The 25,209-nt window shown below is 34.4% G+C and overlaps 1 protein-coding gene across 3 annotated transcripts in view; it reads left to right on the top strand.

Moving 5' to 3' along the window:
* LOC121419035 (ryanodine receptor 2-like) overlaps positions 1-24,615 on the top strand; it is a 222,160-nt gene extending 197,545 nt beyond the window's left edge. For all 3 annotated transcript variants that reach the window (XM_041613313.1, XM_041613312.1, XM_041613311.1), the window contains 19 exons: positions 3,779-3,934; positions 5,642-5,698; positions 8,671-8,881; positions 9,150-9,208; positions 9,947-10,049; positions 10,470-10,556; positions 11,134-11,385; positions 12,766-12,896; positions 13,140-13,182; positions 13,552-13,679; positions 14,212-14,272; positions 14,438-14,584; positions 14,770-14,901; positions 15,365-15,413; positions 17,756-17,863; positions 18,759-18,823; positions 19,189-19,289; positions 20,077-20,128; positions 21,289-24,615. In XM_041613313.1, the coding sequence (XP_041469247.1) occupies positions 3,779-3,934; positions 5,642-5,698; positions 8,671-8,881; positions 9,150-9,208; positions 9,947-10,049; positions 10,470-10,556; positions 11,134-11,385; positions 12,766-12,896; positions 13,140-13,182; positions 13,552-13,679; positions 14,212-14,272; positions 14,438-14,584; positions 14,770-14,901; positions 15,365-15,413; positions 17,756-17,863; positions 18,759-18,823; positions 19,189-19,289; positions 20,077-20,128; positions 21,289-21,384 (2,038 nt within the window). In that variant the 3' untranslated portion in view covers positions 21,385-24,615. The remainder of the gene's footprint in view (positions 1-3,778; positions 3,935-5,641; positions 5,699-8,670; positions 8,882-9,149; positions 9,209-9,946; positions 10,050-10,469; positions 10,557-11,133; positions 11,386-12,765; positions 12,897-13,139; positions 13,183-13,551; positions 13,680-14,211; positions 14,273-14,437; positions 14,585-14,769; positions 14,902-15,364; positions 15,414-17,755; positions 17,864-18,758; positions 18,824-19,188; positions 19,290-20,076; positions 20,129-21,288) is intronic.
* Positions 24,616-25,209: the final 594 nt, after the last annotated feature.

The following is a 25,209-nucleotide window of genomic DNA, read 5'->3' as shown; positions in this document are numbered from 1 at the left end:
CCTTGAAATCCACTTGGTTGAGCATAAAATGGTAGAACAGTTGGTAAATTGCCAGTTCGTCCACTCACCACACTGTCTTCCTTCATTTAGTCTAATGCCATTCCGTCCATCAACATTTTGTCTAAGAACCATTTGGTCCAATAACCATTTAGTCCAATCATCACTTTGTCTAATCACCAGTTCGTTTATTACCATTTTGTCTAATAACCAGTTGGTTATTAACACTTAAGTTTAATTAGACCACATGGTATATGGACTAAATGGCTATTGGACCAACTGGTTATTAGATGGAATGGCATTAGACTAAATGAAAGTAGGCCATGTGGTGAGTGGACGAACTGGTGGTAGACCGAATGATAGTAGACGAGTTAGCATGTGGACGATTTGGCATCAGACGAATTGGAAATAAACCGAACAGTTACCTCTCTAAATTTGGAATGTTAGAGTAATTACAATTCATATTACGGAATAATGGAGGGGCAAGACAACTTGGAGGTGCCCTTATTTTTCGCTGATTGAATGATGGGATTAGATTGTTAGGCAACCCAGACCTTTATTTTTTTACTCTTCCTCTTTTTCCTTTTTTCTTCATCTTTTTTTCACCTTTTTTTCACCACTTGAAAAATTATGTAAGGGTGACCAGTAAAACTGAAATTAGATTTAGGCCTAAATCTTAAAGACTTAAATTTTAGTCATTTTAGATGGAAACAAATATTTTAATCAGGATGTAGACTTATTTTCACTGTCCACAGCTGATATGGGTTGTTTTTTTCTGTAGGCCTTATTTTGAGTGTGAGTGAGGTACTACACATGCATCGGCATATTACTGGATCAAAGTAAGAAACTTTTTTTTTTAATGAGATATTATGATTGTAAGACTAGATGTAGGTTACATCGTCTAGGTGTCAACCTGCCCTCAGATGAGTACAATCACGAGGACATATTCATATTGTATCTAAAGCCTGGTGAGTAATTATATTTCATCAGATTTATACCTATGCCACATCCAAAACAGGAAAGGCCTTTATTTGGAGTTCTTCGAAATTGCTTGCACGCTGATGAAATACATGTCATGTCAGGGCTTAGGTGTCCTATCTACAGATCTATCATAGAAATATTGTAGTTGCCATATATGTTATAAATCCTTAACCATTTATTGACAAGCTCTGGTTATTGTATCTCTCCCCATCAAGGGTTTGTTATTGACACATTCCTATACCATGACGTCACACGCATTCATTGTACTCTATCCCTAGCCCATATCTCCACACTGCTCAGCAGTGGTTGATTATTGGAAAAGAAAATGAGTCATATTTTGAATGTGGATGGTGTCTCCAAAGATGAGTCTTGACTTTGCAAGAGCTGTGCTTGCTTGGGCAAGTACCTGCAGTGGCATATTCTAGTTACAATGAAACATGGATGAGTCATTTGCAGTGAGGAATCTATATGGAGAATGAGAGGGGGGGGTAGAGATTGGAGAGAGGCAAATAGATCGAAACACAGACAGCAAGAGAGAGAGATAGAGAGGCAGGATTGAGGATGGGAGGGAAGAGTGTGAAAAGGAGGAGGACAGGGGGAAGAGGGAGATAGAGAGAGACAGAGAGATAGATAGAATGATGTCATTCCAACAGAAAAGAGTTGTAGAAAAAAATAATGTATGCAGCAGAAAGAAGGGGGGGGGAGAGAGAAAGGGTACAGACAATAGAAGGGGCAAGAGATATCCTCAAAGTGGTTGTTCAGTGCAGATCTATGCAGACTTGTACCTACATTTTTTCTTGTATTTATGTGATTGCTATACCTTTGAAGGAAATATTACCTGTTGATCGAGAGCCAATTGATAGAAAGTTATATGTTTTGAATGAAAAGAGAATCACATGACTTGGTCTTTGAAAGTATATTTTGATACACTTACAAGCGTGTTATATTGCCTTATTAGTTAATCGTCAACCACACTGTATTGAATAAACTGACGTCAGCTTTTTATATATATATATATATATATATATACATCACTCCCTCAATCAATAATTCCATCTATACTCAGTCCATATTACCCCATTCAGTTTACCCCCTGTTCATGCATGTAAAATCATAGATCCATGTATACTCATAGTAAAATTATATCAAGGCAGCTCTTACTGCAATGGAATACCCTGGTATTACTTCCTCCAAGGTCCACATTTTAAACTGTCTCTGGACTGATAACCCAGACAAAGTCTGAAACCCGTCACCCAAGTTTTCATACAAACACGGAACCAACTGCATTATTTCTTATTGCAGTCTCTCCCCTTTGTACCACCTGATTGTGTTTGCTCTCTGAACGTGAGGCATGGTCAACACACAACACCCGAGAACCCCCATTATGATAATGCATGCAAATAGCACCCAAAGCAGATGCGTGATTGACAGCTCCATGTCGTGCATTATTCATGAGAAATGCATTATGCATGAGGGATTGCTCAGGTTTTGCAAGGTGGTTTGATGAATATGCATGAGTTTCATAGCATGGCCTGTTTTAGCCTTCTTTAGTGCTGCTGATGTAAATCGTTGATAAAGTCATGAAGTATCTGTTAAAAATAAACATTCATGTCACTTTTTTACAATTTTTTGCATGACATATACTCATTTAAGCTAAAATGAACAGGTTGATTTTATCGTTGACATTTGGGATGACTTAAGCTTAATATGGTATTACCTTCAATCGATACTGTGAATATTTCATTAGTTTTTAGGTTTCTTTATTCACATTATTTTTACATGATTCGTTTACTATGTATATTTTGTCTTACTGTGAATTCCAAAAAAGGTAAAAAAAAAGGAATTTTACCATCCACTAAAATTATGAGTTTGTGTCCAGATATAAATCATTTATATCCATTGTTATGATGTATTTCATTCATTGCTGATATAGTTATGTATTTTCAATGAATGATATTGACATTTTTCATAAATTTTTTAATCTTACATAATGTTTACTAACCAGTTCAGTTAAAATGGTACCAAACATGAAAACAATATCACTTAATACTGCAATCAGCTTGCATACATTCCATGCTGTGTCAGTATTTCCTGAAGCAAACAAGCTTCAAAATTCAAACAAAATTTTGTTAAAAAGATCATGCCTGCTTTTTTAACACCTATACACCTGAATTATTTCTGTGTCAAGTCAAAATATTAAGCAGTTTTTTTTTTTCATTTTAAAAATCTGTATTTTTCAAGCATCTAAAAAGTGTTTTTCTTATGAAATGCAGCAAAACTTCATGAATTATCATGTCTATGGTTTACAGATGGTAATTAGGGTGCAGTTGGCTAGTAATCCGAGAAAATTAAAAATCTATGATGAAGCTATCTTGCATGTAGCCACTGAGCTATCTCTCAATTTGAATTGTTGTTTTGAAAAATTTTAATGTTCTTTTACAAAATGCAAACACCTTTGATTTTTATTTCAAACCATATGTGTGTTATTTTGCACTTGGCCTGGCACAAAGTTCACTTGAATTTTTTTTTAGAGTTGTGGTTTGCATTACAAAAAATGATACAGAATACCCCCCCCAAAAAAAAAACAATAAAAATTTAATAGATAATTGGATTTATGGTTCGCTTTACAAACAATTATTTAAGACAAAATACACCCCCCCCCACGAAACATCATATGGATTTTGTTTTACTTGAAGACACAGGAAGGGTTCAGAAATAATGTTTCCTTTGCTTAATATCAGTCATTAATGTTTAACTTATCATCCATGTTTATTTCTTATGTATTCCTAACACTTTCTAGCAAGCTGATCGGGCTTCTTGTTGGTACACGAATCTTAGAAGATGCTCGGGAGATCACAGGCAGTATTAAACACTCTCTACATGTGCCTCGGGTTGCTAGGCGACAGACTTCATCACTGATCAATGTGCCTGGATATGGCATGCCCTCAGCGAGGAGGTGAAGATTCCCCTCTTTCTCCTCTTCCAATGTCAGCATCCCATTCCCCTTAAATTCTGTCTTTCTCCACCTTATGTTACATTTTTTCCTCTTCCTTCTTTTCTCTTTCTTCATTTTACGTCGACCCTAAAGCAGGCAACTTAAGATTTGCATTGCAACTTATATGATCCAGATATTTTGACTTGATAAGTGTCACGGAAGTTGCTTTGCAAATGTCCTGCTTTGGTTGATTTATTCATTTCTATTGGTTATGTTTAAATTTGGATTAAAGATTGCATTAGTGAACCCAACCTCTGATTCCCGAATCCCCCCCCCCCCCCCCCCCCCCCCGCTTTTTCCATCTTTCCAACTCCTCTGTTTGTCCCCTTCTACAGCTGTCACCTTTTTCAAATTCTTCCATTCTTTTTCTTTGCATCATTTGTGAGATTCTTTCTCTTCTTCACCAATCACTTCCCCTTCTTCCCCATTTTCACTCCTCAGCCCCCCCCCCCCTCTCTACCCCACCCACCCATGCTACTCTTCGTCTTGTTGTTATTTTGTATTCCAACTTCAGCTTGTGGATTCAAGTAGCCATGAAGCAATTTGCAATTTTTAAAAGACTAGTTTCATAAATGGATTGAATAAATATGATATAATCTTTCCTGTATTTTGTCATAACTGTCTGTATTTGATAAGTAAGCATGAATCACCACATGATTTTTCTACTTATTAGATTCCATTCTAAAAGTGGCATGTCATTCATTTTAGTTGTTTGTTTCTAAGACAAATGAATGCTTGTGAACTTGATATTGGTTTTATATCATTCCATATTAATGCCTGACAATGCGCCTCGGAATAGATTATTTCTTGATAGATGGTGCAATACAAATGCCTATTATTATTATCATTATTATTATTATTATTGATAATAATAGTGATCACTAATGTTTATGAATAATGAAAACAATAAAAATTGAGAAGAATGATTATATAATGATTTAAAAAAATAATTTGGTGTCTGTTGTTCAAATTTGTTTTATCCAAGGTGCACATGAAAATATAAGAAGATAGTTTGCATATGCTTCATAGTCTTATTGACTGGTTTGTTTAAATACTTCAATGTCTATAAGAATGTGTGAACTTCAATGAGGTTGAAATTTTTCCAAAGAGGTGGTGCAAGCAATAAAATCCTTTCAAAGTAATTTGCAACTCTACTTGTGGGGATCTTTAGAAGATTGCAATGCATTGACATCAGGCTATTACCTGCCATATAATTTATGACAAGATCTTCTGAATATCTAATTGTTCATTGATATTAATTAATTAGGATTCCTCATAAGTATATTATAGTTTATAATAGTAAATTACCCGGCATATAATTCATGACATGATATTTTGAATATCTACCTGTTCACTGATATTCATTAATTAGGATTCCTTGTAAGTATAGTATAATATACATGTATATATTATATGTGTCTCCTTCCAAGACACTAAAAAAAAGCCAAGTTTCATATTGATCATGAGTATATCTTCAAAATGTTAATCACTAGTTGAGCTTTTCTTTGTGTAATATACTTATATAACCATAGTATTTGGTGTAGACACTAAATGCAATTTTTATTTTCAACATGATTTTCTTGTGGTATACAGTACAATCTTTCTTTTACCTTTGGTAAAGTATATTTAAGCTATGTATTTTTTTCATTTTGTTCTATTCCAATTTAGGAACTTTGGTTTCTGGCGATATATTACCTCTCAGTATTTTACCAATCTTAATTCAATGTAAGGTGTAGTCTTTAGTCAAAAAAGAATGTAGCTTTCTAATCATTCTCTCTCTCTCTCTGACACAAAATACTTGCTTTCCATCACAGAATAGTCAGATTCTATTCACATAAAATGGTTAGAATACTAATTAAAGAACATATATATCTTCTCTATGTTTTCTTTATGTAATTCTTTCAATGTGCTGTATTTATATGTGCGTCGTCCACAAACAGTGCTTGAGATACTACATTTTGCTTAAAATTATCTAAGACCAAAGTTTTCTTAAGTCAGTGTTATACACCTTCACCCTTTCAAAATTTTGGTAACCTACTTTGCCCTCAGCTAATTTGCTCTATGCGCTGTACAAAATAACATTTACATTTCATATTTTTGATGTTGTAGCATTATTTGAACAAAATTTATAAATTGCAGCTCGTATTGTTGCCTTTTGTGTTTAATATTTGAATTTTAAATTAATAAGTAAAGACTTGAATAAAAGACTAGTACATAAATATAATGATATACATTTTAAAAATATTTCTTTTGATGATTTTAGTTAAGTTAAGTTTACTTTTTAAAAGTAATATAAGTCATTGATTAGGTTTGGTTCAAACTGATAATTGTGAGTCACTATCATTTCTCTAATGCAAGTCTTGATTATAAAAATATATGTTTCAAGTGTTGAAAAAATACTTATAAATACCTTTAGAATTCTTTTCTATAATTTTTGTATGCCCGTCCTATGGGACGTGTGATGGTATCACGCTGGGTGTCTGTTTGTCTGTCTGTCCATCTCTCTGTCTGTCCATTTATCTGTCCGTCTGTTAACTTTTCCTCGTAAACACGATAACTTCAGTTTACCTCAACCTAGACCCATAATTTTGTGTGTAATATACTAGCAGTGATCCCAGGAAGCCTACTGATTTTGCGGTCAAAAGGTCAAGGTCACAGTGACATGCTTTTATCTTACCCTTCTTAAGTCCTTGTAAAGAAAGCCTATTGATTTTGAGGTCAAAAGGTCAAGGGCACAATGACATGCTTTTATCCTACCCTTCTCAAGTCCTTGTTAAGGAAGCCTATTGATTTTGAGGTCAAAAGGTCAATGTTACAGTAACATGTTTTCATCTTACCCTTCTCAAGTCCTTGTAAATGCAATAACTTCAGTTTAACCTAACCTAGGCTCATATAAGTTGGTGTGTATGATACTAGCATTGATCCCAGGAAGCCTATTGATTTTGAGGTCAAAAGGATAAAGGTCAAGTTGCCACTTTCCACTTTTCTTGCTTGACAAATAACTCAATTTTCCATGTTACAGACAGGCATAGGCCTATTATGTGCTCGCCCCAGCGACACTCGTTATTGTTTGGAGGGGGAAATAGAGGGTTTCAGGTTTTGTAGCTTAGATTGTTATATTTCAAATCATCATACAAATTTTATTTTCATGTGGTAAGTTAGAATATTATGTTGTCTTTATTAATTGATTCATCTGGACATATTCACATTTCTTTCCTGTTTCCTTGATTATATTCCTCTGTTTCTGAAATACTTCATCGTATTTGTCTGTGTTTGTGCTTTTTTAATGTCTCTTTACAACTGGGATTTTACATTTCATATCTCTTTCTTTCTTTCATTCCCTAAATCTGCAACGAAAACGCTCTTTTTATATTACATGGTTATTAAGCACAAACATACATTATTCACCAATTCTAACCATATATATTAGCTAGGCTTCCATTTTACATTAGATGTAATCTTTCAAAATATCAGTGCTTCTCTTTTATTAAACATCTTATGCTAGATGTCTGTAGTTTCTATTATCTTCATGTTCCTAACCATCACCAGCCAACTTGCATATATGTTACATTAGCAAACTAATATTTCATTACTTTTTCCCCCAATCGAATATTGAGCAAAGAAAAAAAAATCACTCAAATTGCCATTGTAATCATAAATTTGAAACTAAATTAATATTTTATGAATGTTAATTCTTATCTGCACCATTCTCCCTCATATGTCCAAATCCCATCAAAGAAGTCAATTACATGTATGCTTTAGATTTTCCAGGAAGATAACTTTAGAAAAGGTAAAGGTCGTGCCAAAGTTCACTTTGAAATTAAGTGATAACATTTCTTACTAATACATATATATTCATAAGGAAATATGTTTTAATTTAATAAATATTAATTTAAATATTACTTTAAAGCATTGGTTGTCATTTAGTTTATCCCATTCGGCTCAACCATCTAAACATCCAGCAATTATCCATGATGACTACGAATCATTTAAATGAAGATACTTTGGAGTGACATATACATTATAGGGGGAATTCCATCCTGACACCAAGTTGGTAAATCAAAGTGAAAAAGTGAGACAAACAGGAAGTTTAAGTAATCAATTTGTCCTTGAAAAAAGAAATTTCAAAGTTCAAAATTGTGTTAATCACTGGCTACCTGCTCCTTCCAGTGGCACCAGAATGTTCTAGGTAGACCAAAGTTGGAGAGGATTCCAGTTCATTGTGTTGGGTGGACTTTTACATCAGCATGCCACAAAATTTGAAATTAATGTTGGTCTGGGATGACTCTCCCTCGGTGTATAAACCTTTCAAGACTTGATTTGAGACATTTCTGTAGACTCAATTAGGTGATGAAACTCTAGCATCAACACCGAACTTGAATTCACCCAATGGTTTGTCCATCCAATTATTTTTGTGCTCACAATATTAAAGTGCCACTGTCTCCGCCATAATCTGTACATCATGAAGTCAATAAATTGCCACTGTTTTAGGGTTCACTAAGAATAAATACATTTGACTTGATAGAAACATCAGTCTGAAAACTTTCATCATATCAAATGTTCAAGTAAATATCATTTCAATTTTTTTAAAGAGATTATTGATTGGAATCTGTAGTACAAGTCATCAGTAGCGTGTGAGAGAGGTTCTTAGCTGCATTCCCATACTTTATGTCATATTTCATTTCCCCTCTATTCAGGGACACTGTGTCCGCCTTTGGCATTGATTTCTTGAAAGGCAAGGGTGGTGGAGGCAACGATCAGTACAAGCTGAGGATGAGGAGGAAACGGCGACCTTTGACCCCATCATCTAGCTTTGACTTTGAAGAAGAAATGTCCATGGACAATATGCCTCCACACACCCCCTCCGAAGCCTCAGATAGTTCTTTCGATTCAGGAGCCATGGCAAAGGTAGGGATTGTAATCCTTTATTTGCTTTTATATGATGTGGATTCTTGATGTGTCTGTGGTATAAACTGATTATAGTTAATAGTAATAAACCAATGTTTGTAATTTGGCATATGTTACAAAGTTAAGGTAAGTTGAGCATTTTCCTGCCCAATTGACAAAACATCAATATGGCCTTTGTGTGTTTAATGTTCAACTGGATAAGGAGAAATTATATGATGGCCTCCAAAATTTCAATTGATTTTAATGTTTGGATCCCTTCTTTTTTCAGACTGAATTTCCCATGCCCGATATGTCAAGTGGACGTCGTGATAGCACTGTCTTCCCTAGGTAAGTACAGGTGCTTTTCCATTAACAATTAGATTGTGATAATCTTACCTGTTGATGCGTCTATAATGATGATGGTGATGACATGGATGAGGATGATGTTGATGATGATGATGGTGGTGGTGGTGGTGATAAATATTCACATCATTTGTATGGTACCATTTTTTGTTCAAAATCTTTCAATGCAAACACTTTCAAAATTATTATCATGCAGAGGACTTGCAAAGAATGCAAGTCCAGTCCAGAGTGATGCTTTTAGGGATTCTGTATTAATAAAAGGAGACAAAAGGGGAAGACAATGTATTTGTTCAGATATTTCCACCATGGTCAGAAAGTTTATATTTGCCAGTATGATATCATTTTCAATGTCCATTTATAGAATTAAGATGCATGATAGTCCAGTAAGTGTGCTAGTGCCATTTTGTAAGGCATTTATACTTGTTACCAGGTCACTCAAAGAGACCCTTAAGCTATTAGTCCTCTGGTTGCTTACTAACAAACATTCATGGTATCACCACTACTACCACCACTTTGCAATGTTAGGCTCACAATTTTCCACAAAAAAGTAAGTTTAGAACTATTTTGATTTTCATTTAACTGAAAGCAATCTTTTAACCATTGGAAAAAAACTTCTCTAGATATTTTTTTAGGGGAAAATACATTTTCCTCAAATTTGTGAAAAAATGGCAACTTCATGTTCCTTACCACTTCTAAAAAATACAAAGCGTTGTTTCTGTGCAGTCTCTTCTTAGCAACCGAGATGCCATCAACCCAAGTGAAAGAGGAGGAAGAAGAAGATCCTGTTTATGAACCTCAGATGACAAGGGTCAAACAAACTGTTCTGGTAAACCTAAACCTGATATTAATTTCATAATAACACCAATAATTATAAATTATAGATTAAAAATATGAAATAAATGATGTAATAATGATACCTATACATGAGATGGATGATTATGAAAGTAGTCTTAAGATAATAAAAGTGATAATAATGATAATTATAATGATAATGAGGATAATGATGGTGATGATGATGATGATGATGATGATAAGAATGACGAGGATGAAATTAATAATTATAGTAGAAACTGTAATGATGATAATGGTATTGGTTTTATTAACTTCACCTAGCAGCATATTCTGACGTAATGGAATAATGACTGCAATGATGAAATTCTTTTAATTCATTAATGTTTTTGTAGATATAAACAAGCATTTTATTTTCACAGTTATACAAATAAAGTTGTGCATTTTCTCCATACAGAGTCTGTTTGCTAGGAACTTCTACAACATCAAATATATTGCTCTTGCATTGGTCTTCTGTATAAACTTCCTTCTTCTCTTCTTCAAGGTATTCATTTCATTACATGGAATGAGAATGATTGTAATGGTGATGAAGTAATTGATAAAAATGTATTTTGATGGTAATATTTGTTTTGATTATCATATGATTATTGTAAGGTTAATATTTCTTTACAAATCTGATATGGATGGGAATGACGATGAATCGGTAGATGTTAACAAACAAAATTGATAAGAGCAATTGTAATGGATATAAAGATAGTGGATAATACATTTATGGCATGACTGAATAATATATATGATGGTTGTTATGAGGATTATAAGTTGAATTAAATTATTGCTATTGAAATAAATGCTTGTGAGTGTGATAATTGTAGTTATACTTTTAATACAAATGATGATGAATGTCATGGTGAATAAATATATTGTTCCAATATTATAAAAAAATATTGATTGATGATATACAAGAAATGAATAATAGTGATTATTGACATGATAATTGATATTATATTAGTAAATGGCCTCCATCTTACAGAGTTATAGTTGATTGCAATTCACAGTCAAATTAGTTGCAGAGCTTTGTGGGATGGTGGAAGTCTATTCAAACGGCACTTTTATTCCATCAGGTTTCTTTCCTGACTGCCGACCTGAGCATGGAGGAAGTAGATCCAGAGCTCCCTGCGGAGTTCCTGGAGAATTCCACCTCACCTGATAGTCCAGATACAGGAGATGGTGAAGATGGATCAACGATAGATGATGTGATAGAACAGATTCTTATCAATCAGCAGTTCATGTATCTTGTGCCTATCTTGAAGGTTCTTGCCATCCTTCATTCATTGGTGTCTATCTCTATGCTGATTGCATACTGTGCACTCAAGGTAAGTCCAATGATATTTTCCATCAGGTGTGGTGTTGGTGGGTGTGTGGGTGGGTGAATAGTGGTGTGTGGTTGCTAAATCATGTGTATGGATAAGAAAATACTTTTTTGATAGCTTGGTGTTGTGTTCTACTCATTTTATGTGTTGCTGTGTGTTTTGATATATGGAATGGATTTTTCAAGCCTGTGTGTTCTGGTGGATGTGTTCAGATGTGTGTGGGTGAGTGTTTTGATGTACGGAAGTGATTTGTCAAATGGATTTGCTCTGGTAGATGTGTGTAGTTTTTTTTTTTTATAATGGAAGTGAATTGTGATATGGATGTGTTGTGGTGGATGTGTTCAGACGTGTGTGGGCGAGTGTTTTGATGTATAAAATTGATTTGTCAAATGGACTTGCTCTGGTAGATGTGTGTGGGTGAGTGTTTTCATAATTGATGTGAATTGTGATATGGATGTGTTCTGGTGGATGTGTTCAGATGTGTGTGGGTTAGTGTTTTGATGTACATGGAAGAGATTTTTCAAATGGATAAGCTCTGGTAGATGTGTGTGGGTGTGTGTGTGAATGAGTGTTTTTATAATGGAAGTGAATTGTGATATGGATGTGTTATGGTGAATGTGTTCAGACATGTGTGGGTGAGTGTTTTGATGTATAGAAGTGATTTGTCAAATGGATATGCTCTGGTAGATGTGTGTGGTGGTGTGTGTGGGTGAGTGTTTTTATAATGAAAGTGATTTGTGATATGGATATGTTCTGGTGAATGTGTTCAGATGTGTGTGGGTGAGTGTTTTGATGTATAGCAGTGATTTTTTTAAATGGATATGCTCTGGTAGATGTGTGTGGGTGAGTGTTTTTATAATGGAAGTGATTTGTGATATGGATGTGTTCTGGTGAATGTGTTTGGTGCTGTATATTTTGATGTATGGATGCAATTTGTTTGATGGGTGTCTTTCGGTGGGTGTGTGCATGGAGGTATGTGTTTACTATAAAGAATTGATATGTTAGGTGGGTGTGTTCTGGCAATGTGTCAGTGGGCGTTTGCTTTTTTGTATAGCAGTAATTTGTCTGTTGTCTATGTTTTGGGGTATGAAAGTGTTTTACACATTTGTTATATTCTGGTATGTGCGTGTGTTCTGATCAATGTGTGTGTGGATTCACTCAGTAATTTATGGAAGTGATTTCATTTTCAAATGGATGGGTCTAAGCGTGCAGGTGGCTTTGATGAGTGGAAATACTGGTGTATGCAATATGTTGTATTGTTGTAATATGTATTGTTTTACTGTGTATCAAATCTGATTACTTATGTCTGTCAATTAGGACTGACTTTGATTTCAACCTCACTTTCCAAAGATGTCCAGCCATATTCTCATTGTTTCATACCAGGTACCACTTTGCTTGTTCAAAAGAGAGAAAGAGATTGCTCGTAAACTCGAGTTTGATGGTCAGTGGATAACTGAACAGCCGACTCGAGATGACATCAAAGGCCAGTGGGATTCCCTTGCCATAAGCACTGTGTAAGTATCAGTCACGATTGCTTTGAGTTGAGAACATTTCTTTTGATCTCAACTGTTTTCATTTTTTCATCTCCCTTCATAGGAAGTATATCTCTGATAAATTGACATTTGCATAGCAACCAAGATGTAAATGAGAGCATTGTGACATAACAGGTCAATGACAAGTGAAATATAGAAATATACATTGGAAGCCGGTAGTAGCAGATCATTCATTAACATTCATATGTTTTGTTTCCATTATAGCTCATTTCCTGTTTATTACTGGGACAAGTTTGTCAAGAAGAAGGTAAATACCTTTTTTGATATTGATGGTATGTTGGCTTTTTATGGAGCGAATGGTGCTGATGGATTGCCTTTAAGCTTGGTATCTCATTGCCTGAATATAAGTAATCATTTGACTCGTCATGCAGGTCAAATACATTTATTATGATTTAAACATTTTACTTGAAATTTAATTGTTAACTATAATTATAACATCTTGAATAACTATATATTGGTATTAACCTCACACCAAAATTAAATGAGCACAATTACTTATTGGTAATTTGTTGTTGCCTTCTGTAATTTATTAGATTTAAGTATTTGATTGTCTTTCCGTCTTTACGAATATACAAGTATGTGTTTCAGCTTTGATTGATGTGGCATTTGATGATAGGTTCTGAAGAAGTATGAAGATGCAGTGGGAGAGGAGAAGTTATGTGTTATGTTGGGCATGGAGGTTGGTGAGAACCCAATGGCTGGCAACCCGACAGAAAACCCAAACCAGGGTCTCTTCAGCTCAATGTAAGTTGCCGGGTACTAATTTTGCACAAGTTTTAGCTCTTAAGGTGGGTCACCCATCCCCATTCTGGGTCTGAACTTGGTTATATTTTTTTTCTCTCTCTCTCATATCTTACTAATTTCATTGTTTCTCTCTTGTATACCTTATCTATATTTATTTCAATATTTATCTTTTATTTACCTTTTATTTTTTTGATAGATCTTTCTCTTTTCTCTGTTGCTTTCTCTATGTACATCACTACATTTTTTTCTCTTCATTTCTCCCACTTTCTTGCTTAATTCACTTCTATCACTTTCTCCAATATCTGTTGTCCTTGTTTGGCCTACAATATAAGAGATACAATAAACTTTACATTCTAAGTATAAATTTTTAGCAATCCATGAAAAAAATAATTTGTAGATATTTATTAATCTTACACTCTGGTGTCAGTGGTTTGTCAGATTAAGACTGTAGACTGTAAACCAGTATACTATGTGATTCCACATTTGAATTTTTGAATTGGAAGTCTCTTCTTTATCTTTATCGATCCTTCAGGCTTACATCTCTAGATTGGAAGTATCACATCTGGAAGTGTGGTGTGATTGGAACTGATAATGTAAGTAGAACGTTCAAGATTTGGGAGTCATGGTGCTTCTTTTGCAATAACAGAATCATTTTTTTTTATTTGTGTATTTTGGTACCTTTAAGTTGCCCCTTTTTATCAAAACATGACATTCCTGCATCAAGTACTCACTTTTATCCTACACTCTTCTCTTTTCAGTCTTTTTTGTACATTGCTTGGTACCTTCTCTTCTCACTTCTTGGCCATGTCAACCACTTCTTCTTTGCTGCTCATCTCCTGGACATCGCCATGGGCTTCAAGACACTCAGGACTGTCCTTCAGTCTGTCACGCACAATGGCAAACAGGTGAGTCTAAAGCTTTAGAGATCATAAGTTCAAAGTTCATAGGGAGTATGAAACTTTTATATTACTAAAAAAAAAAGAATGAGGTGTCATGTGGGCAGTTGACGTAGTTAAGGGGTGAACTTGTATAACTGATGATTAGCCGTAGCGTATGGATGTAACAATGTCTTTGATGTGTCTTTGTGCAGTTGGTGCTTACCCTGATGATGACCTGTGTGATCATCTACCTGTACACAGTCGTTGCCTTCAACTTCTTCAGGAAGTTCTACACCAAAGACGAAGAGGGAGAGATAGATTACAAATGCCACAATATGATGTCTGTAAGTATGAACCGTTCTCAATGTTTCTACCAATTTTCTTAGTCTCTCTAGCTATGATACCAAGTAGAAAATAAATTCGAAATTGTTCAGTATCTTTTTTGTATGGATGGATGGATGGATGGATGGGTGATTTGTCCATGAGTAATGCTCATACTACGTGCAGCTTTTCAATGGGAAAAATGGTAAAAGCAGATCTTGTATATTTCTATAAAAATGATTTACAAAATTATCATATCTCAGTAGATTTTCTTGCATTGGAACCCAACATATATTTCATATAATTCATGTTTATGAATTTCTGTATTTTATGCATCCTTGTCCATGTACATGTTGTTCATTTGAGGTTATATTATTTTTCTGATTAGTTGAAACACATCTGCATCTGTTTCCATAAATTTGCCTTGTGCTTTATCTGAAATTTTCATTTTGGAGCTTTTTTTTGTCTTTGCTATTCTATTTACAGTGTTTTGTCTTCCATCTTCATTCTGGTTTAAGAGCTGGTGGTGGCATTGGTAAGTAAATCAGAAAGAGAAAAAAGAAGTTGAATGAAAGTTGTTGAAGAGATAGGAGGACAAGGGCGTGTATGTGTGACGGTTAGTGTGTGCAGTTGCGATCAGGCCTTTACAATCTGTACTGATTGAGCTGGAGAGAAAACATTTCAATAATGAAAAAGTAATTCAGAATGAAACTTCTTGGATGAACACATTATGTAATTGTTTATATTGCTGAGTGAGTGTGTTTATATATGTGTCTCCCCCCTTTCTCTCTCTTTCTCTCTGTACACATGCATTCAATAGACATCTTGCAAGCCCAAATGTGGTTGGTAGTTATCAAAATAGAGAATTTAAAGTAAGATTAGACATAGAAAAAGAAGTAAGGTGTGGTAACCTTAGTTGTAAAAATAAGTTGTATGTGGGGATGGATAAGCGGATGAGCTTTGGGTAGGTGGGTGTAGAGGTGGGTAGATAAAATACTGGAGATGCAAAACTTATTTCTATTATTTCATCTACATTAAATGTGTAGTATCGATCTTTTCATATCAATATGTATGTATATGTCAATGTCTTTCATGTTTATGCCTCTACGGGACATCAGCGGGAGTCAAAAAGCTTGCTCTTTACCTTAATGCCATGTACGCATGGTAATTGGTTCATGTATATGATAGTGAAGATAATAAAAAAGTAATAAAGTTGGGATGATAATGGTGTAGATCAAGGTCATAGGTAAACTTACTTCAGAAATATTTGTACTCATAATAAGTTAATATTTATTATTTGATATGTTTACTTCCGTGCTTGGCTGATGTTTTATCATGGCTGTGATATTGACCTTCAGTCAGACTGCAAGTCCCAAGAAAGTGGCTTCTTTCATCCAAGTGATATTCATGATTTGAGATGTTTTGCATATTTAATGAGCTTGATGCGGACCAAAACACCTCTTTTCATTCGGTCATTGCTGCTCTAATTGTGCATCGAATTTCATGAATTTGGTACCATTGTAAAGAAGAAGAATCATTCTTTTATGTCATGTGTTTGGATTTATTCAAAGATTTTGTAATATAGGTTAAAATTTTGATCTAAAATATCCTGCACATTAAATATTTTCACCTGACAAAAGCTGCTATTTTCACACTTTATTTTTGTTTTAGCCCAAATGATTTTTATATCATGATAAAACTGAATATGTATGCTTTGAAATGTTATAGGTTTCAAATAAATCTGTTTAATCGGGTCAAGATCACACTTTTCATTTGCCAAGTACATAAAGCAGTTTGAAAACAAGAATACTGCACTCTGATTGGTCAAAGAGACCACACAATGGCAGATTCCAACGGTCCCAGTACTTGGGTTCATGGGAAGGTCATAACTCCCATGTGGTAATCTCCTCAAATACCCCGCGCCTGTTCTGTGAACCTTATCCAGCCAATCAGAACTCTGGATTTCACGCAAGTACAAAATTTCGTCTTGTACCTTTGTGGGAAAAGTGTGATCTTGACCCGATTAAAAGGTGCCGCATATCAAGAATGGCATTGTGAGAAAGTACAGAAGTTCAGCTTTATGCGATATAAATATCATTGAGGCTCAAAACAAAAAGTTTTGCACAATTTGCAAAAGAAAACAGAGAAAGAAAATTCAGTTTTGAGGCACATTTTCAGGCCAGAAATTTACTTATTTAACAAAATATTGTATACAATATAAATGACTAATATGAAAGAGTAACTTTTACTCTATTTGATAGTGCAATAATATTTCATTTAACTTGAGGTTAAAACAGGTAAATTCTTAGAAAAATAAAATCTCATGAATCACAAGATTTTGCAAGGAGGAGGATTCAGCCACGAGATGATTTGGATGAATCTGGCCTTTTTGCTCATTAGCATAGGGACCTGTGGTCTGACGGCCTTACTAAACATAATGTATATGAGGTCATGGGTCATATGTCATTGTATAGTAAGTAAGTTTGTTGTTGACTTATGTGTGTACAAGAGTTTTGATTAGATTTTAGAATCATAGGATCAGATTTGCACCATGAAATTATGTAATTAGTCATCGGTCTAAAGATCAGATGGTATATGTGTCATTATGAACTTGATTGTGTGGTCAGAGGTCAAATTCCAGTATTATACATATATCTTAAGTCACTTCTCATGATATGTTTTGAACTAGTTGGTGAACAGAAGTGAGATTTCATTCATGTCTGTATATGATCCTACACATTGTATAAGATCAAATTGCACATGTCACAGAGGTCGTTATCAAATATGATGTCTTATTTTTGTCATATTCTTGAGAAAATTTTACAGTATGCAGAAAATGGCAAAGATTTACAAAATAATTGTTACTTTTTTATGCAGCTGATGAGATAGAACCACCTGACGGTGATGACTATGAGTTCTACCGGATCATCTTTGACATCACCTTCTTTTTCTTTGTCATTGTCATTCTTCTTGCCATCATCCAGGGTATGTTGTCCATTCTGGAAAGAGAAAGAAGATCAGGGTGCAATTCATTGTTAAAATGCAAAGATTTGCCCCTCTATTTTTTCATCTTTTATTATTATTTTTTTTTACTTTTCATTTTTTTATCATTTTTTTTATTTCTCTAGTTTTATTTTTTATATATTTTTTGTGGGTTTTTGTATTTGGTTATTTGTTGTGTATATTTGACTTTTTGCTACTTGCTTTTTTTTATTTAATGTTTTGTTCATAATTAATTTGTTTATTCATTATTTGTTTATTCCATTTATTATTTTGTATTTTTTCTATCTTTTTATTTCTTTCCTTTTTTATTTTTTGGAAGGGGGTTCAGATCATTCAGATAACACTGCTTTTAGATACTTTCTGTCAGGCATTGGTGGTGGTCAAGTGGTTAAGTCACTGTAAACCAACAGATAAGGGGTTCATATCCCTGCTGCAGTCCTTTGAATTATTTGACAAGATACTTATCTACTTTTATTTCATTTAACAAGGGTGTGTTAATCGATTATCTTGTTTTCACTAGTAAATATTTTCCTTGAATGCACCAAGTGCTATAAACTCTAGCATTATAGAAATAGAGACATGGTGATGATATTTTTATCTATACAACATATTATTTTGAGAAGACATTTGCCCTGTAACATGAAAAAATATGTACAGTGAATCATTCAATTGAACTTAACTTCAAGTCTATGGCAAGCAACGTACCAGTCTTTCAATAATAATTTTGTCTCTATATGTTTCATTCCCTGACATTTGCTCCGGTATTAATTAGTCTGTAGGTTAGTTAGGTTTAGAATTCAAACAATACATGTTGAATTTTTGATGACATGTCTTGTGGAATAGTTATTGAATGACACTGCTTCTATCGCTGTTTTAGGTTTGATCATTGATGCCTTTGGTGAATTGAGAGATCAGCTGGAGCAGGTCAAAGAGGACATGGAGGTAAGATATGAGTTTGCCCTTAGACTTACGAGTTCCATTTATCTCATTGGCTGTGCACAGGGGTCATCTTATACAGTAGTCAAAGGTCAAAGTAATTAACAATTAGAGAACTAATAAAATGGACATTGTGTTGGTGTGAGAAGATGCTTGTTGTGCAGAACATAAAAATGAAAAAAAGGGAAAATGGTATGAAGCCTTTCAGTAGTTTTATCCACTCAATTCACTTCTGGTATATAATTAAGAATATAAATTTGAGGGGTTCCAATGAAGTTTGTTGTTCATTTGATTTGTAAATTTTCAATTCCTTGTGTTTTTATGTTGGGTTAGTAATTGCCACACTCAAAATTCATGTTATTTATCCACAGACCAAGTGTTTCATATGTAGCATTGGGAGAGAGTATTTTGATAAGCTTCCTCATGGATTCGAGCTACACACATCTAAGGAGCATGATCTCTCTAATTACATGTAAGTATTAGCAGTTATCACAAAGTGTGTGCTTGTAGAGTACATTGTAGATATGTGCATTGTACAAATATCTCATGTTGCTATTGCTATTGATATTTAAACAATTCACAATAATCACATGACTGTGTACAAAAAGTCCAAACACAAATATTTTAAGACAAAAGTGACAAAAAGAATGAACTGTACAGGAAAAGCTTATAAAGACACAATGCTATGTATATATTGTAAAGAAATGAATGATGAGAACAAAGGTAGGCATAGCTTAAATCAAGGTTCCCCAGAGCTATCTACCCTTTGGAAAAATTGGTGATGCCGAAAAATTCTCTGCCGGGAATCAAACCCGGGCCCCCAGCTTTGAACGCCAGTGCCTTAACCACGAGACCACAGAGACAGTTTAGTGGCTAGGGCGACCCAGATCCAATTGACCGTCAGATAGACAGATTTCGACACCATACCAATTATAATTTCCTTTGTCGGGTGAAAGAGTTGCCAAAGCTGTTGTACATGTATAACTTCACACATTTATACATATATATATATATGTATGTATGTATCCATATGATGCAGTATTATTGTCAGTGTTATCATGATCATATTTGGCTTATTTGTGATGATACTACCCTTGCATACAAAAACATTTGAATAGCTGCGATTATTGGATATACATGTAGTCTACAGGTTTTTCTAGTACATTATGTAGTTCTTGGTGGAGGGGCTTTAGATTATGATAAATTTTGATATAATTGTCAAGAAATATGATTTTCCTTAATTGTTTTCATCTATTTAGGTTCTTCCTAATGTACCTCATTAACAAGCCAGAGACGGAGCATACTGGCCAGGTATGTACATGAACTTAATATATTTCTCCTGTGGTATTGATGATGATAGTGTATTTCATATGATTGATGTCATGCTGGAAGAGTGTGAAAGTCATCACAGAATTTCCTTTAATTATATCTCCTGATGCTCAAAATAAGTCATAGTTGATATTTTCATATTTATGGTTATTTTTATTATTATGTTCAGTGTAAATGAAATTGTTATTGTGTCCTTATGTTTTGCAAATAGTCTCTTTACTTCCCCTGTGCTCTGTTCATTTCATTTTTGTCTCACCTTCATAGCAGAGTGAGACTATAGGCGCCGCTTTTCCGACGGCGACGGCGGCGGCAGCGGCGTCAACACCAAATTGTATTTGTTGAATTACCATCATAACTTTAAAAGTATGTTGGTCTAGTTAATAAAACTTGGACATAAGGTTAATCATGTATCACTGAACATCCTGTGCAAGTTTCAGGTCACATGATTGTGGTCAAAGGTCATTTAGGGTCAATGAACTTTGGCCGATTTAGGGGTATCTGTTGAATTACCATCATAACTTTGAATGTTTATGGATCTGACTCAAGAAACTTGGACATAAGAGTAATCAAGTATCACTGAACATCCTTTGCGAGTTTCAGGTCACATGATGAAGGTCAAAGGTCATGTAAGGTCAATGAACTTTGGCCACATTGGGGGTATTTGTTTAATTACCATCATATCCCTGTAAGTGTATTGGTCTAGTTCATAAAACGTGGAAATAAGAGTAACCAAGTATCACTGAACATCTTGTGCGAGTTATAGTAGTTTTCAAAGTCAGCACTGCTGCTATATTGAATCGCATGATGCAGGTGAGACCGCCAGAGGCATTCCACCTGTTTCTTTTCTATCTGCTCTTCTCTCTCTCTCTCTATTACTCTCTTTTGCACATAAACACACACTCTTCACATTTCCTCAGTCTTGTCTCACGAATACAACTCTGTATTTTTTTTCTTACTTACTTTTTGTCTCATCTGTTCCTAACTTTACTTCACTAACCCATAATGTTTAAATATTATTCACCCTTTCCCTTCATTTCTTTATTTATCCTCCACTCCCCTGATGCATATAAATTTGTCTTCTTATCCCCTTCTCCTTCTCCTCTTTCTCTCTCTATTTCTCACTCTCTTTTTTTCTCCAACAGGAGTCCTATGTATGGCAGCTTTATCAGCAGAGATGCTGGGATTTCTTTCCTGTCGGTGATTGCTTCCGCAAGCAGTACGATGACGAGCAAGCATGATGAGAAGGACGATGACCATTATGATTACTAAGTCCAAAGATGTCAAAGGTCATTGAGGCTAGGATGTACCCAGAGCACAGAACACCTCCTGGTTACTGCTTAGCTCATTAAATGCCAAGTCCAATCAACATCTGGGTCCTTCCTTTTTGGATTGAGATTTTTGGTTAATGTGTAAAGAAAACAAGGTGTAAATGTAACTCTCCCAACGACAGTTTCCAGAGCAGCATTGTTATTTAGCCAATCAAAAGCAATCATAATTGTGTACTTAACTCACTGAACATAGTTTGATGTCAGTACATACACATTTTCTGTAGACCCTAGCGTTTGTTATCTCTGGCATAGGACTCAATGGGTTAATAGCATCTTGAGTGAATGGAGACCATATGGACCTAATTCCAGAGGAGCAAAATCACTCAATTGATGCTGTCTTTTGACTGGCCTACGTTGTTCCTGTTACCTACATGAAAAATAGTAGGTCCCCATTTAGCAAATTTCAGGAGTTGATTGGCTATTAGAGCGGATTCCGCATAGCACTCACCATGCCAGTGTAATTGCTAGCTGGAATATATCCCAAAGAATCATGATTATGGTGGCATTTGGTTGTCGTAACAAGACAACATTAGATTTGAACTGCAATTGGTCAACAGCAAATTTCTCAAATGCCAGTGTTTGGGTTATTGCATGACAAACACTAGCCAACTGCATCACCTTACTTAAGGCAAGGCTGGTGTAAGGTTCATGTTCATTTCATTGTTAGCTTTTTAAAGTGCAATTAATAATCATTTTCTAAAGCCAAGTTGCAGCTCAGTAAATCTGCCTATTTTTCCCCCTAACCACCGTACTTGAAATCACATTAGATGTTCATTTTCTGCAGTTTTGTAAATAGCCTTTTGGACCCACTTTTAGACTTTCTGATTGATTAAGAGATCAAATATCTTTGTTCTTTTGCTCACATGATAACTTTTCTCTTAGATGTGTGATAACTTATGTGCGTTTTTCTTTGGGGGAGGAATGAAAATGCAAACTATTTTTTTTTTTTGGATTTGGTTATTTTTTTTTCCTTTGATTATCACATACTATGTACTAAAGTGTATAAAAATTTCCAGACTTGAAAATATAAAGGGTTTCTTGAGAAATTATGTGGTGTGTAACTTTGAGTCCATTAATAAAGGAACATAATAACATGACAATGTTTGATATTTTGGATTTTCCGTAGCTGGAACACATATTAAGACCATGAAGTAAACACAAGAATTAAGTCAATATTGATAACAGCTCAGCAGTGACCAATGTGCTGGAAGTTGGATCTGATTAAAATGGACCTGCATTATATATTTAAAATATGATAATCATGATGTGTATTTTCTTTTTTTTCTATTGGGTGCAAAAATGGTGCATAAATTGATGCACTGGTCAATATAACATACCAGCTTTAAATAGAAATTGAAAACTTCCCATTGCAGTAACTCTTATTTCATAATATGAATTCACCCTAACTCTTTACAGTACTCTGAAGCCCCATCATGATATTCTTCTTATTAGTTTGGATTGATCACTTCATTGTATTTTTTTTGTTAGGAATCAGTGTCTATTTGTAAACTTTATATCTACATGTAGAGATGATTCATAAAATATGTAATCCATATTTCATTTTCAAAATTTTGATTTTGCCATTTACTTTATTACTTGCATGTGTGTGATTGAGGGTCAGATATATGCTTCTTTTCATAACAACAGAATTCACTCCTCCATTTTGTTCGAAAAAAAGGTTTCAATAAACAAAATTATGAGTAATTTTCCTTTTTTTTCTTTATTACTGCAATATGATGAAACAAATATGTGTGATATGATGTTTATCAAGTTTAACTTGAAATCAAGTGAAATTCATACACTCACATCTTTGGAATCTTTTTCATGTACAGTACAAGCCTTCTGGGTCATGTTGAATTAGAAGCCCTTATTCCTTTTTTTTTATAAGTATGGTGCAGAATGATTACATCTACTGTATATCATTATATTTCCTTTTATTGGTTAGAATTTAGTTATGTTTTTTTCTTCTAGATCGCTTTGAGTGTCAATGTCTTCTTCAGCTTAGAAACATACAGTAGACAAACTTCAGAGTGACAGCTCAATAAAGGCAGTGCAGCACCAGCCCGAGTTTGCTCAATCTCGAGATTTTAAGCCCGATCAGCCCTCTTCACGATTAATCTCGAGATTCAAGAATCCCTGCCTCCACCATCGCAAGAAGAGCGATTCCTGTTTGAGCGAGGCATCGATGCATTATGGTCTGACGCCGTGAATAAATAATCCTGAGTGCGTCTGCACCTGTGAATTAGCGGGATGATTCATAAAATAGTGCCCTATTTTGCAAATAATCCCAAGTTGACTGGGGATTGCAATCGTGAGATTAATCCAGCGAACTAGCGCGATAATTGTGTTTCCATTAGTTTTACAAATAATCTCAAGATTGTGCAGAACAGGATAATTTGCTGGATCAGAAATAGTGCGCTAATTTGAAAACTCGGGCTGGGGCCCTAAAGTAATTCTCTATTCTTGAAGTGGAACTTTCATATTTGCGTGCTTATTTAATTACTGTACTAAGATACCACAGCAATATATAACAACTCACTGTGACTGGTTTATCAAAAGAAGTTATATTTGTATTTCTTGCTTTGTTTTATGTGCAATGTATTTTAGGCAGATTGTAGAGATATCATCAACCGTTTCTTTTTGATGAAGTAAATGTCTCTGATCATGGAGAGTGTAATGTTTTGCTTCATGATAACAGTTCTTGTAGACCCATTAGTGTTAAATAAAATGGAGATCTCATTTTAGGTAAAATGTGTGAAGTTGATGTAACTTATTGCAATTCGAAAGCAATGAGTGTGTTGTTAACTGCCTTTACCATGACAAAAAAAAAACATATCTGATTGATGAATATGATTACACAGATCTTGATATCATGCAAATTTAATATGTTTTGGAGATATAAAATGTTCTATCAATAATGTATTTCTATAACAAGAGTTTAGCGATATCATCACATTTATTGCAATTTAATGCTGGTTTGAATTTTTAATGTTTTGATTTAATTTATATGACATCAAAGATTTTCCTGGTTTTGCATCATGTAATGGTATTCAGATTTATTGTTTGTGTCTGTATGTTTGTGTATTTATTATGACTTTTTGAATCTTTTGTGCTTCTTGATATTTAATCAGACGATTAAAATAATTTGTCATAAGTGTTTGCTTAAGTTTTGTCTGTGAGTGAACTGAAAATATGAATGAAATCCAATGGTGAAAGGCGCCAGTAAATGTATTTAAATGTGTAATACCATTTGTTCCTGTAACAATTGTTACTAGGTGTTGTTGCCTAAGAATGTTTGTATGCTACTCACACACGACTGGTGACATGGTCTAGTAAATACCCCCAAAAAAACTTATAAAGTGGGAATTAATTTCCTATAACCCCATTCAGATTATGCCAAATTATAAAGTTTACATCCAGAATGCTCATTTACAAAATAAAACTTTATCTACAAAGATCAGACTTCAATGTATTAAATAGGATTCAAACTGATGATAGAATTCGAGTTTGAGCACCCCAAAACATGTTACAGTCATGAAGAGCATGTTTGACTTATGAACTTAACTTTATGAATGGCCACCCCCACTGCATTTTGCTCTCTCTCTCTCTCTCTTGTTCACTCTCTGAAGGTATAGGGAAGGAATTGGGGCTCAATAAGGATATTGGTTGAGACTGATTTGGTGGTAAGCATTGCACTTGATTTTAGATAGTGGAAGGATTTCTTGATATACATTT

This window comes from Lytechinus variegatus, chromosome 7 (genome assembly GCF_018143015.1).
Source record: "Lytechinus variegatus isolate NC3 chromosome 7, Lvar_3.0, whole genome shotgun sequence".
NCBI lineage: Eukaryota > Metazoa > Echinodermata > Echinoidea > Temnopleuroida > Toxopneustidae > Lytechinus > Lytechinus variegatus.
This window is presented reverse-complemented; position numbering and strand designations above follow the sequence as displayed.